Consider the following 14863-nt stretch of genomic DNA (forward strand, 5'->3'; position numbering starts at 1 on the left):
AGAAAACAGGACATTGTCAATTTCACAAGCTGCTACCATTTTCTTGTACATCAGTTTTTAGCCTTAGGTAAAGTATATGTCAAAATGTGATGTCCTGCAAGGAGAACAGGTTGGGGAATATTGAATCCGACATCTTGAGTAATGTACAGTACATACAGTATAAGTATTGTACACTTCTTTGGTTTTATCAGTGAACTGAATGTTTGTATATACAGTACCTGTACATCCATACTTTACTGGATAAATGTCTTAATAATTGCTGTCCCAAACTTTGCAAGTATCTTGAGAGATTTGTGCACAGCTCGGACAAAATAGAAAGGCAGTTTCATAAGAGGGATTTTTTTTTTTTTTTAGTTTTCAGTGTCTATTGTATAAAATGTGATTAAAATTTCCGTTAATAAGTCTTAAGATACTGGAGATAATTTTATAGCCCAGCTTCAGACCAGAGCTTTTGAAAGTTTCATTTTAGCTGATGAAAAAAATTTAAGATTTTTGTGTAGCTTCTTTAAATTCAAAGGATTTAAAATTAGTACTAGATGTGTATTTTAGATGCAAGAGGATGTTCCTTTGTTAGGTTTTCATAAGAGCTGCTTTGAAGGGGCACTCCAAACAGCATCAGTTGACATTTCCACCCTACAATAAATGTTAAGTTGAGAAGTCATGTGTAAGTACAGAGCTTAAATTACTCTAGTTACATGATTCTGTATTATATTAAATAATCTATCATTTTGTATGCAAATTTCATCTCGCTTTTAAAACTAAGGTATTTGCTCATTTCAGATATTTATCTCACAAGTTCCATGGGAAAGGTTCGGGTAAAAATAAGACAGAAAAACGGATGAAAAAATGGAATGAGGAGCTGCTAATGAAGCACATGAGCTCATCAGATACACCACTTCAGACACTAGAGAGACAGAGGGAGAAACAGAAACAGCTTGGAGCTGCATATCTTGTTCTCTCTGGAAGTAAGACTCAAGAGTCAATGGATGTCAAAAAGTGAAGTGGTAATTTGTTCTGATTTAAATTTTAATATGCTTTCTAAATCATGTTGAAATTGTATAACATGTTAAATGTGTATACAGTACCTTTGAGTCATGTGATGTATGTAACTTTAATTACTTTCTTCAGTGTGAGATTTTTGACCCTTCATGCTAATCGTATTTTGATATCTGTATATTATTATAATGCTAAATGCTTTTTGTTGGTTTAAACTGTGTATACCATTCCTTATTGTAAACTAATTTTCCTGGTATAGTAAATGAGGCAGTGAGCCTGGGAAGAAGAGCACTTAGTCTTAGAGTGACCAGTCCCCGCACATGGGGCATATAGTCACTGCACTCGTGCATTTAAGATCACCATGCCCAAGTCTCCAGTACTTTTTGCAAAGTCTAGGAGAGGAAATGTACTCCTGAACAGAGCATCTGATACCAGCAAGAATTATAGAAGGTGGAAGGGTCTTGCTATCAAAAAGTGATCTTCACAACTCGGAAGCGGCTGATGACAACCACGAGGGGGTCGAGTGAACGTATCAACCTGGAGGACAGAATGGCCTTGGGCTTCAAGAATATGTTTAATATCCTCGTGGCAGTCTTTCAGGTCCTTGACACCAGTCGCAACATTGTGTGGGAGGATAACAATGCCAATGCTGGAATTTAACCGGGAATTTTTGGAGACCCTAACAGGGGTCTCCCAATGCTGGACAATACGGCTAAGGGGGAAGCTGCTTCCTAATTAGGAGCAGCAACGACACGTGTATCAAAACGGGTGGGGTTAAAAGTAACAAAGGCATCCACCGAATCAACGAGGTGTTTATGGAGAGAAATCGTCAGGATGTGTAGAATCCAGATGGTTGAGATCAAAGTACTTAGTTCATTTAGCATGACCAAACAAGGTGCAGAATGTATTAGCACTGAAAGGAGTCGTGTGAGGGGTGTCAAAGGAGGAGATTGGTCTGGGCCCAATGTAGTGGGGGCTACAGAGCCCGGTCTTCCAATACAGTCCGACTCGGAGGGGAGGGGGGCCTGATTGCCCACCCTACGAGCCTGGGAAATTATGAGAGGATCATTCAGCAGCATAGAAGAGAGTAGGTAATAAGCAGCATAGGAGAGTAGGTAGGTAAAAGTAGGTAAATTCAGAAATCAATAATTTCTGAATTGACAAATAAGCCCACATACCCACCATGGAGCCACAATTCGAGGATAGGACACCTGACAAGACAGGCCCCCCCCCCCCAGGGGTACATTGTGAATATACGCCCTGAAATCACCACCTTCAGAACCTTCGAGATCGAGTTCAACAATGAAGGCGAGGATTGACAGCAAAAGTGTTCCCTTGCTCGAAACGTCGGTTACCACAGTTCTACAGGTGAGTGCGCGCATCTCGCCAAATACCCAGGCATCAAAACAGAAGATGTCTGAAAGAATAATCAAGAATGGTAAGGTCAGTGGGAAATGACAATTAGAAAAGAGAAGGGGGGGGGGAGGAGGTAAAAATGAAATATATAAGGAAGAGGAAAGAGCTTCCAGCGAAATTAGTGAAGAGGGCAGCAGGAGCTTAAGGCTTCAAAAGGACAGATGACTGTCCCATGGAGCACTGCACCCCGGCAGCTGCCCACCAAGCCCCCTCATCACGGCAACGTGCTGGAAAAGGAGGGGGCAATTACATACAAGCATACAGCTAACTACACCACCTTGCCTTACAGTGGTCACAAAGTCTTGCCAGCAGTGAGGCAACTAATGCTGTAGGCCAGTACTCCAGTTGCCATTTGGTGGTGGTCAAGCAGATTTGGACTGATGTTGTTCACCTGCAGCATAGTTTCCAACATTTTCTTTATTTTACTGTAATTTGTCAGTGGTTTGTTTCATCCGATTTCTTGGTTGATTTTTCTCGGCTTTGGGTTGATCTCTGATCCCCAAGGTTTCCTCACTTCTAAAAGTCTAATTTTGGCCCTTGGTTCCTAGTAGATCAGTTTGGGTCTCTCATGCATGACACTAACACCACAAGATACCTTGAGGTGCTTCCGGGGCTTAGTGTCCCCACGGCCCGGTCGTCGACCAGGCCTCCTGGTTGCCGGACTGATCAACCAGGCTGTTGGACGCAGCTGCTTGCAGCCTGACGTATGAGTCACAGCCTGGTTGATCAGGTATCCTTTGGAGGTGCTTATCCAGTTCTCTCTTGAACACTGAGGGGTCGGCCAGTTATGCCCCTTATGTGTAGTGGAAGCGTGTTGAACAGTCTCGGGCCTCTGATGTTGATAGAGTTCTCTCTCAGAGATAGTGTTAAGTGTCAATATTACAAAGACAAGAATCCCCAATGGGAAAGTTACTACTCACTACTAACATTTTAATTTAATTAAAGAGCCAAGCCAACAGTAACTAATTGCTTAACACCACAAGCTTACAAATGCTTGTCCCCAAATTCACAATGTTTAGAACAATGTTTAGAAGGTTTCAATAAATAAATCTGTCAAGTTTATATCTAAGTCTGTTGGTGTCTGGAACCCTTTTAACGACTGCCAGTGGTATGACACTACCAATGGTAAAGTCAGTAGAGGCCATGATAAGGATTCAAACTAGCATGCTGGGTACTCCCAAGTATATGCCGTAACCAACTGTGCCACAACATGCTAAAAGCAATACAACCTAGGATTCAACTGAATCCTCTACCACAGTCAGAATGCATGCGGGCAATGTGCAAAACCCTGATTGGGCTTCAGTGGAAGCCTCAGGACCCCAAGAGGATTCAGTTGAATCTCCGGTTGCATTGCTTTTAGCATGTTGTGGCAGAGTTGTTTAAGGGGTATACTTGGGTATACTTGTGCAGGTAAAAATCCTCATCATGGTGCCTACCAATTTTCTCGGATACATCACGTTAATGAGATGGGAGCAGGTCAGCCGAGCGGACAGCACGCTGGACTTGTGATCTTGTAGTCCTGGGTTCAATCCCAGGCGCCGGCGAGAAACAATGGGCAGTTTCTTTCACCCTATGCCCCTGTTACCTAGCAGTAAAATAGGTACCCGAGTGTTAGTCAGCTGTCACGGGCTGCTTCCTGGGGGTGGTGGCCTGGTCGAGGACCAGGCCGCAGGGACACTAAAAAGCCCCGAAATCATCTCAAGATAACCTCAAGAATGTGATTTTTCTGTGCACAATGAATGGTTGTAAAGGCTACAAATTCTAAATGCATCTACTGTACCAACCGTACAACATTATCACATGTATTATATAGGCGGCCTAGTCAGAAACTGGGTCGTGGGACCCCAGAATCGCCCCACTGTAACTATGTGTACAGTATTATACACAGTACTGTTGAGATAAAACTGTATAACCCCCAAAAAGGTTGTTACATCAGGTGATAATGGTACACCACCACCACCGGTGACTACAAAAGTTGTCAATTACCTTGAAACAATATTTTATTCAGTCTAAAACTATATTAAACATGCAGTAGCATTTATTTTACCATGTGGCAAAATTATTATGCCACATGGTTTGAAAACTTAAGAATAAAATTTACAGTATAATGCTAGTTTAGTTTGCATCTAGCTTCCTTACAAGACATGAATATTTATGTAAATTAAACATCTTTCTGTAGGCCTATCTTTATATGGATTTGCTTCTCATTTTTTAATTATTCAATTTACATGACATAGTACATCTACAAAACTCGTGTATTTTTTGTAATTGTAATTGTTTACTGCCAAACAAACTTCCTGAGACTTGCACTCCGGCAACTTTAGTCCAAAATACTGGCTCTTTTAAACAATAATTGAACTTATTTGTGAAAAATTATACAACCAATCTAAAGGAATGAGTCTAAAATGAATTTGCTTATTCTCTAAACTTTGTTCTTAATGTACACTTAGCCTAAAAGTATAACATTTATTTTAATTCAAATATTTCTTAAACTATCAGTCTTGATCTTGTGGCATCAACAATAATCCTGGCAATATTTGCATTTAAGTAAATCTTTTCAGCTGTTTTTGCTCTTCATTTTGTTTATTCTTTATGGAAATTGTTATCAATTAATACTGCATTTTGTCTACAAAATTTATATTAAACTATTTTGATCTGAAGCCCTCTGCATCTCCTGCTGTTTTAAGACCAACATCATGATGTTTCTTTTCACTTATCATCTTTAGTGGGTCTTTTATCATCTTTCTCCCTGTTCTTGTCCTGAGTTTTATCTTGGGTATGCTTCTCTGCGGGCACTTTAAAGCCAAGGGTAAACGGGAGACCTGCGGCAGCTGCTGCCCAACTGCCCTTCTCACTTCCTTTGGTTTCTGCCATTTTGCTGCAAAACAATAGAGAGATTAACTGCAAATGTTTACAATTAATTTTATTATTTTTTTTTTAATTGCGCGCGCGCACACACACACATCTCAGGAATCTGTACACCTGTTGATTGACGGTTGAGAGGCGGGACCAAAGAGCCAGAGCTCAACCCCCGCAAACACAACTAGGTGAGTACACACACACAGGGGCCTGGTAGCCTGGTGGATAGCTCGCAGAACTCGTAATTCTGTGGTGCGGGTTCAATTCCCGCAAGAGGCAGAAACAAATGGGCAAAGTTTCTTTCACCCTGAATGCCCGTTACCTAGCAGTAAATAGGTACATAGGAGTTAGTCAGCTGTCACGGGCTGCTTCCTGGTTGGGGTGTGTGTGTGTGTGTGTGTGGGGGGGGGGGGGGGAGAGAGAGAGAGAAAAAAAATAGTAGTTAGTAAACAGTTGATTGACAGTTGACAGGCGGGCCGAAAGAGCAAAGCTCAACCCCCGCATACACAACTAGGTGAATATACACACACACTGCCGGACCCAATACCAATTCTAGAACACGCCATAGAATACATAGAGGTATCTCAAAATGAAGTGGAAAAATTACTCGGTGGGCTAGGAAAAAATAAAGCGGATGGACCTGATGGAGTTTCACCTTGGATGCTGCGAGAATGTACAACTTAGCTGAGCATTCCACTCCAATCAATATTTCGGACATCTTTGTGCATAGGAATCTTAACAGATATATGAAAAAGGGCAAACATAGTCCCAATCTATTAAAATAGTAGTCAAAAAAACCCTCTAAATTATAGGTATGTATCATTAACAAGCATGGTAGTCAAAACACAAGAAAAAAATAGTTAGTTAAATGGGTTCAACACCTGGAGAGTAATGACATGCTAACAGACAGAAAGTATGGTTTTCAAACAGGAAGATCCTGTGTAACAAATCTACTTAGCTTTTATGATAGAGCCACATAGATACTACAGGAAAGAGGTGGGTTGGGGTTGACTGTATTTGGACTTAAACAAGGCTTTTGATATTGTCCCACACAAGAGGCTGTTCTGGAAACTAAAACATTCCGGAGGGGTGACAGGGAGACATCTGACACGGATGAAAAATTTGAGAGAAAATAGACCATACACACCTTACAAATTATGTGGAAAGGAATTACAAAACACTAATAATGAATACACAAAGAAATCACAATAGTGTGATGCATCAAATGAACAAGTCCACAAGGGCTGTGATGAGGGTTCGAACTTACGCCTGGGATGATCCCAGACGCTGCCTTATCACGGGGGTGATAAGGCAGACCCTCATCACGGCCCTTGTGGATTTGTTCACTCATAATGAACAAGACCTAGGGGTGGTTTTAGATAGTAGGGTGTCACCAGAAGAACACAAAGTACATTGTGAGAGGAGCATTTGTGCCGCTTTCCAACTTCAGACCTGCTTTTAATTATATGCATTTTGAAATACTAAAGAAACTGTTCATGACTTTTGCGAGACCAAAATTGAAATATGCAACAGTTTTATGGTGCTCAAATCTTAAGAAGCACATAAATAAACTGGAAAAGGTGCAACGGTATGCTACAAAATGGCTTCTGGAACTGAAAAACAAGAGTTACGAGAGACTAGAGGCGTTAAACATGCCAAAACTAGACGATAGAAGAAAAAAAAAGAGGCAATATGATCATCGCTTACAAAATACTAACAGGAATCAACCAAACTGACAAACAAGCATAACTCTCATCCTGTAACTACAGTTATGTAAGTACACACACACACCCAATGATTACTATGTGGTAAAGGAGGAGTGGGAAGGCAGAAGAGAATGGGCAGAGAGAGAGGCAGAGGCTCTGCTGATGAGAAAAGAACTGGAGTTTTAACGAGATGGATATCTTGTACTGTGAAGGGTTCAGTGGCTTCAAAACAGGCACCATGGCAATTGGAGGGCAAATAATAATAATAATAATAGTAATATATAACCCCTCAACAATGACAAAAGACCCAGACAGAAATGTGGTAGAATGATGAAAAAACCACAAAGAAACCTCTCACTGTCACTGAGAAGAAGACTGCAGGTGAGACACCATCAAACCTGCCACCTGAACACCATACAAATGGTGATAAAAATGCATAAAAAAAGTCCAGATGTGAAAAGCAGATGAGAAGGTTGAACCAGGGAGATATATCACCCAGCTGATGCTCTGATAGAAGCAGAGCCATGGAAAAATGCCCAGGTTGGGCAGTTTGGCCAGCAAGCAGTGCCTGGAACTAAGGCTAGTTGGGGGGAATGAAACCGCATAAAGAGGCAGATGCCAAAACATCACAGTCGAGAAGGTCAACGTCTGGCAAAGCCAGAGGAAGGAATTGCCGCCGACGGTCCATTCCATAGAAATAGGAAGGAAGTGATACAGACCGTCGGCCAAAATATTAGACACTCCCTGAACATTAACAGTGTGGAAATGTAAAGCCCGAGAACTCGGAGTTTGCATCTACTTCTACGGAACAGTTTACATTTACAAAGTTTGCTACTTCAGGTAGCAGAAGAACTACCTGGAGCAACCAGCCCCACAAAGCCATGGACCGTAGAAACCCCCCAGTTGAGACAATGAACCATGGGGAAACATTCCGAATGGAGCTGGATCACCAAGCCCTGAGTAATCCGAACTCTTCACAGTGCCTGACACACCGCCTCATACTCCCACACTGTGCTGGGAGCTCGATGAAGAAAACCCCAACAATTCACCAGTCTGGCCCGTGGTCGGACTGGTGAGCACTGGTCACAAAGCCCCAGCTTACAGTCAAGTCGTCCATGAACACATCGAGTGAGGTAGGATGGCACCTCTTCCCTCCTAAGAAGAAGCCGAAGAGGAAGCTGGTGTACAAAGTAATACAAAAAGAAAAGCCCCAAGACTAGACTGCTGTGAACGAGCAGCCTTGGAGAAACCTCAGCACACCCTTAAACACCTGTGGAAAGTGCAGGCTGAGCAACCACAGTGTGCCCCACTAGCCAAAAAATGTCCCCCCCAAACCCTAGGCTAGACAAAGCTCAAGACCCCTGGCTTACTTAAGGAAGAGGACTACCCCAAGGGAGGAAGCCTCTCTAAAGGAAGCATTCCCCGAATGGCCCAGGGAAGAAACCCGAGCACATGCAGCTTGGATACACAAATTTCTGGCTCACAAACACTACCGTGTAAACACTACTGAAATTCAAGGGAACTTTAAAAAAAAAATGAGAAACCGGAGCCAGAGCAACACGACCTCTCAGTAAGCACGTCTGAAAAGAACCGAAGCCAGTCAGGCCGGGTTGACTTCCCCCTCAGCGAGGGGACAGGGGGGAAATTAACTAGTGTTTGGCTAGTTTTCACCAAGTTTTATTATTTCTTTTATTATTGGGGGGAAGTTCTTTTGGGATCGTTGGTTGCATTTTTAAACCAGGCAGTGGTTTGTTTTGATTCGCCTATTTTTCGGAGTGCCTTTACTGGTGATGGCAAAGATGATATCTTTTAAATGTAAGGTGATCATAGACCATCATTCTCTGCACCTCTCTGAGGGGGCCAGGTTTTGGCTTGTGGTCCTGGTAGCAAAAAACACTGCGCAACTGATGACACTTGGTAGTATGGCACTTAATCAGTGATGATAGCTTCAGGGACCCAGCAGGGCTCTCCACAGAAATATCCAAGAAAACATTAGAAAGTCTACAGAGAAGTCTAGTGGGGTTGTGCACTGAACGCCATCTACTAGGGAAACCGACTCATCTGTTATGCATGTTTACATTTAAGTGTCGAGCAAATGGTCGATTACCGAGCACGAGCAAATTGTTCGAGTTGGGAGTCTTTCGAGTACCAAGGTTCCTCTGTACATGGAAATTTAAGTCAAGAATACCTCAAGTTTAAAAAGCTTATTTATTACATATGTATCATAATGCCGTACTTGAAACACTTGCATTCCAATTTATTTACCAGGTATATTCATTAATGGATATGTAATATTTTAATGTATGCTCCTAAATCATGCAAAACTAGATTTAATGTATTTGTACATGCACCTAAACTATATTAAAAATTGAGATACAGTACATGCAAATGTGCATTTTTTACATGTCTCATTAAGTACTCCCAATGCTTACTTATCAGTAATTATCAGCTCCTTATGCCCTGCCAAATAGCCTTTTCTATCTGGTGTGGTTTCCAAATCTCTTAACTTTCAATTTTTATGTGGCATTTGCTCTTGAATCGTGGATGAATGTGGCTTCCAAGACTTGTATTTCAGTACATTTGTTGGATGGAGTTTCTCATAACTGCTTTCACCTTATGGTGTAGTTAAATAAAGATCTATCTCCATTGCACATTTTCATTACTTGACACTTACTTGGATTGAATTCCGGCAGCCATTTATTTACCCCCTCTTGAAAAATAACTTTGCATCATCTGCAATTGTTGATATACTGTATACAACCTCACCCCCCTCTGAAAGGGCATTTATATAATTTTGAAAGAGCAATGTTCGGACAGAGCTCAGTGGAACACCACTTTTCACTTCTCTCCAACCTGACACATGCTCTTTGACTATGACCCTTTGTTTCCTGTCCATCAGATATTCCTGTACCTAGTCCAGTGCCTTTCCTGTTATCCTTGCTTCTCTCTCCATCTTGTGTATTATTCTTCTGTGAGGGACTACTGTATATCAAAAGCTTTCTGGCTGTCTAGTAAAAGATGTAGTCTACCCATCTTTCCTTCTCTTGTCTTATTTTGGTGACCCTGCCATAGAATTGAATGAAGTTTGTTAAACTTTATTTTCCCTCTGAAGCAATGTTGTGCCTGTTGTAACATTTACTCTCCCAAATGTGTTACAATCCTTTTTCTGATTACTTTTTCTAGCATTTTGTATGGAATATATGTTAACACTGGTTTAAGCATTTGGTGTTTCATGTCTGTCCCCTTTCTTAACTATTGGAACTACATTTGCCTCATTCTAGAGTCCCAGTAGTTCTTTGCGGCTCTCTGAGTAGGTAGGATGCTTGACAGTTTAATTTTTCCTCCATTCTCCATGCTTCCCTATCATGTCTTCCCTTCACATGCAGGACTCCTGGGCTCTGTGGTCCGTTTTCGTTTTGGCATCCCTTTCATTTTTTCTCTACCTTCTTGCTTGACCTTCAGATTTTCTTATTGCTCCTTTGTGTGTTTTCCTGACTCTTTGGGCCACCCCTTGAGCCATCATGTTTTTATTTTTGGGACATTCTTGCTTGCTGTTTTTAGGTCTTAAACCTTCAGTTATTTCTGGCTCCTCAGACTTTTGATGCAGAAGGGGAGGAGGAAGGGTTGTACATTTGTGGATTACACAGGACTTGATAATGGTTCAGGATGGACCAAAATGACGTCATTTCTCCATCTTCTAATGTGTGGTTTTGTCATCATATCTTCAGCCACATTATTGTGACTCATCATCTGCTTGTTGCTTATGCCTTGGTTGTTTCGGTTCTGCTTCTGGGCCTGCCTTGATAACTTTCGGGTTTGGGCTTCCAGCCGAGTGTGTCAAATACTCAGTAGCTGAAAACAGGCCACTCAACCTATAAATTATGCAAAATGATGCTAAATATACTCGGAGCCTGCATTACGCTTGCAAATTCCAGAATTATTTATGTTATAGATGGGGAAATGCAAGACATTATTCATGATATTAATAAAACTGAAATTAGATTAAGCAGCAATTGTGGAATATCTTAAGCAGTACATTAATAAATTGGAAAAGGTTCAAAAGACATGTGACTAAATGCTTCTAGTCCTAAAGTACAACTTTGAGAAGAAGAGCTAAGAAAACAAAGTTGGGGAATTTTCTTTTACATATGTTCTCTTTTGCAAATATATTTGTAAATAGTTGGAATAATTAAAATGAGAAGATGGTGGATGTTATCACTATCAGAAGTTTCAAGATGTCACATGACAAGGATTATAGGGAAGACAGGATTCCACGAGCATCTCTCTCATCCTGTAATTACACTTAAATAATTACACATGTACAAAACAAGTCATCATTCATGTCTACAGTTGTGTAACATGCAATACAATTTTGTTTGTTTTTTGCATTAATACATTCACATTCAACAAGACATTTACACACCTGAATTGTCTATCTATGGGTTGCATGAAATAAAAGAAAAGAAATTGTGAAAGGGGCAACCAAACATACAAATCACAACTACATAGCTACACCTCATTGTTTGTAATAATCCTTTGTCAATAATCTTTTGTAATACACTGTATAACATGTCATATATTTCATTAAAAATTTATCCGAGTTCAATCAAGATTGGCACTGTAATGCCAAGGCTTTTCTTTATAGCAATAAATTGTTATGTTCATATGATCTAATAAGAATAACAGAATAACAAAATGGACAAAGTTTTAATATTTTGTAGAGATTCATTAGATAGACCCTTTTTCTCCTTTCTCAGCATGTTAGATCATGGTAATACATATCAATAATACAAAAAAGTTAAAATAAGGTAAAATACAATTAGAACTATATTTTAACACTGCCATCTCCATACATGCATACAGTCACAACTGGAAAAAAAAAAAAAGTTGAATGTAATGAAATGCCAGTTTCTGTGTGAGCCCCAGAGGCTCCCTGAAGCAATCTTACTGATCACGTACCATACTACTCGAGTGTCATCAGTCACAGAGTTCTTTGTATGCCTACCAGGGACCACGAGACAACCTGGCCCCTCCTCAGAGAGGCGAAGAGAACAATGGCTCACGAACACTTTACATGTAAAGTATGTTATCTTGCCATCGACCAGGAAAGGCACCCAGAAAGGCAGGCAAATCAAAACAGGCTACTGCTTGGTTGAAAATTGTGACCTACGTCCTCAAAAGAGCAAAAGAACACCCTTCACAAAGAAAACATACAAGCAAAACTTAGTTTTGCTTGTGAAGAGGCCACCAGAAACCAAAGTGAAGAAAGAAAGGAAAGAACCCAGCCCAATGACCAAGCAGGATCAGGCGATGTATAAGCAGCCCAGAGGTGAAGTAATGCACAAGAAAGTCAGTGGAAAAGGGCAGAAGTGAAATCCACCCCGAACGCAAGCAGAAGTGGCCCCACCAGTGCCATATGATATGAAGCGACATTATTCAGCACGAGTTGCCAATCCAGAAAAAAACCTAGAGAGAAACGACAAAGCAACCTAGTTGAACACCAAAGAAACCCAATGAAGAGGAAGAAAATAGAGGAAAGTCGTCCAAGAAACCCCATACTGCTACTGAGAAGATGACCGTAGGCGGGACACTATCAAACTAGCGACCTGATCATCATACAAATGGCGATACACATGCATCTTAAGACCAGATACGTATTGTGGAAAAGAAGGTCGAATTAGCGAGGAACCTCACCTGTACGTCCTACTGTTAAAGGCGGAGCCACAGAAAATCGCCCCGGTTCGGACACTGAGCAAGCAGCACTTGTAACCAAGGCTGGAAAGAGGAATGAAACAAGATAGGCCATCTGCCAGGACAGTGGACACTCCTGAAATGTGAACGGTGCACAGCTAAACCCAGAGAACTCAGCAGAAAAGCTACACGAAGCAACTAGCTCCAAAGACGCATGGACCAAAGAGAAAATGAACCACGGGAGAGCAGTCCGAATGGAACTGAATCACCAAACCCTGAGGAATCCACACCCTCCACAAACTCCCTCACTGTGCTGTGGGCTCGACGCATGGACCGCCACCAACGACACTGGCCGGACTGGTGAGTGCTTGATAAAAAGTCTCAACCCACAGACGAAGTGGATGGGGACATTGAGTGAGAGAGGAGGGCACACCATGGCACCAAACCCTTTAAAACCTGAAGAGGAAGCCGGTGATGCAGCAACTGGCACAAGGACAACGGGAGATGAACCCAGTGATCACGAGAGTGGCGAAAGGGCTACTCCAAAGATACCAGAACAGCCACCTGAGCCAAACCCTGCCCAATGGCTAAACCAGAAGGGCAAAGATCAAACACCTGCACAGCTGATCGAGCAATCGCCGAGGAACCTAGATCCCTCTTAACAGCAGCCGATGGCGGGACTGCAGCTGGAGCAAGGCCGCAGGAGGGAGAGAAAGAGAAGCCGTTTGAGAATCCCAAACAAGGCCCAGTCAGGTTCAAACCTGGTACAGAACCAACTTGGACTTCCTCCAGCTCACGAAAAAACTCGAACCTGATGAGCTAGGAGAGTCAGATCCCTGGCTAGTAGACAAGCAGACCAGCTGAGAGCCCACACCAACCAGTCATTGAGATAGGCTAAGACCCAAAGACCTAGCAGATGAAGATAGGCCACCACAACCAGAGTCGAGTGTGTAAAAATGCAAGGTGCCAGATTCAACCTGAAAGAAAGACAATGGAAGCAGTAAATCTGTCGCCCCACCAATCACTGAACCCCGGATGAAGAGGGACGTGCCAGGACATGCCATAAAGGTCACGGAAAATCATCGAAGCGGCCGGATCAAGAACGAGCCGGAACTGGGACAACCTTGACATGTGAAATGATGGGAAAGAACTCAACCAGTTCAGACGAGACAAGTCCAGAATGTACTTGATCCACACAGTCCTGTCTTGGAACTGGAAACAGATGGGAAACCCACAGGAGAGAAGATCGATTCGACCACGCCCAAGTGAACACACTCCGAGATGACCCGATGGATGAATGGGGAAGAGGCCTGCCCACTCTTGATGCTGTTGCCGCATCAAGACTCATTGGAGGGTCGTCACCATCGGGGGGCGTGATGAAACCTCCAGGCTTAGAGGTATGTTTTAATGGATCGCAGTGAGGATGCTGCTTTGCCACCTACAACACCCTGACCGGTACACAAGTTGCCTACAAACGAATTGCTACAGCACATTAGCATTGGCTACATCCTTATTTGGGATGTAGGTACCAACACTGTTTTGGCACGACTTCCCCAGGTTCCCCTTACACAGGTTCATTCCACGCAAAACCCCTCGCCTCGCTTCCCTCCTCCTGAGAGGGGGGGGGGGGGAGTCAAGAACGGTACAGGTCTCTCTCCTTTAGACTCCTGTCTTTGACCATTCCAATGCCAGCCGTACATGATATTGTTGCTTCTCCAGTCTGGATTCTGCCTTAGAGGCTTTCAGGCACAAGCTAAATGCCACTGAAGGCTGCAAGAAACAACCCAAAAGCCCACGGACTCTTGGACCAGGTGTGGGCAAAAAGAGCCAACCTTCCCCTCCGTCACCCTTCAACAAGGCAACCTGCGAAAGGGCTAAAGTGAACCTCCAAGAACCCGACCCCCAACTGGGCTCGGAAGAAGTGTCCATAGTACGACTGAGCCCATGGGGTTTTCCCAGGGTCTGTAGGATGAATGAACCCAACAGGAAGCACAGACACTGGGGCCAGCTAAACTGGTAAACCCTGTCAGTGCAGGCAACTTGACTGCAAGTGGGCCGCAGTAGTCTTGGGGGAAACAGAGGAAGGCTACTACCACACCCTAGGTGGGGTTGCCTAATTAGGTGAAAAGCAGAATTCCTCTGCCAAAAAAGGCAAAATAAAAAAATGCCTAAAACATGAAAGCACACTAAACCCC

At 42.6% G+C, this 14863-nt stretch overlaps 2 protein-coding genes across 4 annotated transcripts in view; one reads left to right on the plus strand and one right to left on the minus strand.

Annotated features, from left to right (window-relative positions):
• The window catches only part of LOC123758778 (U4/U6.U5 tri-snRNP-associated protein 1), a 33823-nt gene extending 22240 nt beyond the window's left edge, over positions 1 to 11583 (plus strand). Inside the window, exon 11 of the mRNA XM_045743458.2 lies at positions 781 to 11583. Coding sequence (XP_045599414.1) covers positions 781 to 1000 — 220 coding nt within the window. The 3' untranslated portion in view covers positions 1001 to 11583. The remainder of the gene's footprint in view (positions 1 to 780) is intronic.
• LOC123758776 (E3 ubiquitin-protein ligase TRIM37) overlaps positions 4395 to 14863 on the minus strand; it is a 53809-nt gene continuing 43340 nt past the window's right edge. For 2 of the 3 annotated variants that reach the window (XM_045743456.2, XM_045743455.2), the window contains exon 16: positions 4395 to 5290. In XM_045743456.2, the coding sequence (XP_045599412.1) occupies positions 5264 to 5290 (27 nt within the window). In that variant the 3' untranslated portion in view covers positions 4395 to 5263. The remainder of the gene's footprint in view (positions 5291 to 14863) is intronic. The other variant, XM_069334660.1, reaches the window with a different exon arrangement.

Source organism: Procambarus clarkii, chromosome 31, assembly GCF_040958095.1.
Source record: "Procambarus clarkii isolate CNS0578487 chromosome 31, FALCON_Pclarkii_2.0, whole genome shotgun sequence".
Taxonomy (NCBI): Eukaryota; Metazoa; Arthropoda; class Malacostraca; order Decapoda; family Cambaridae; genus Procambarus; species Procambarus clarkii.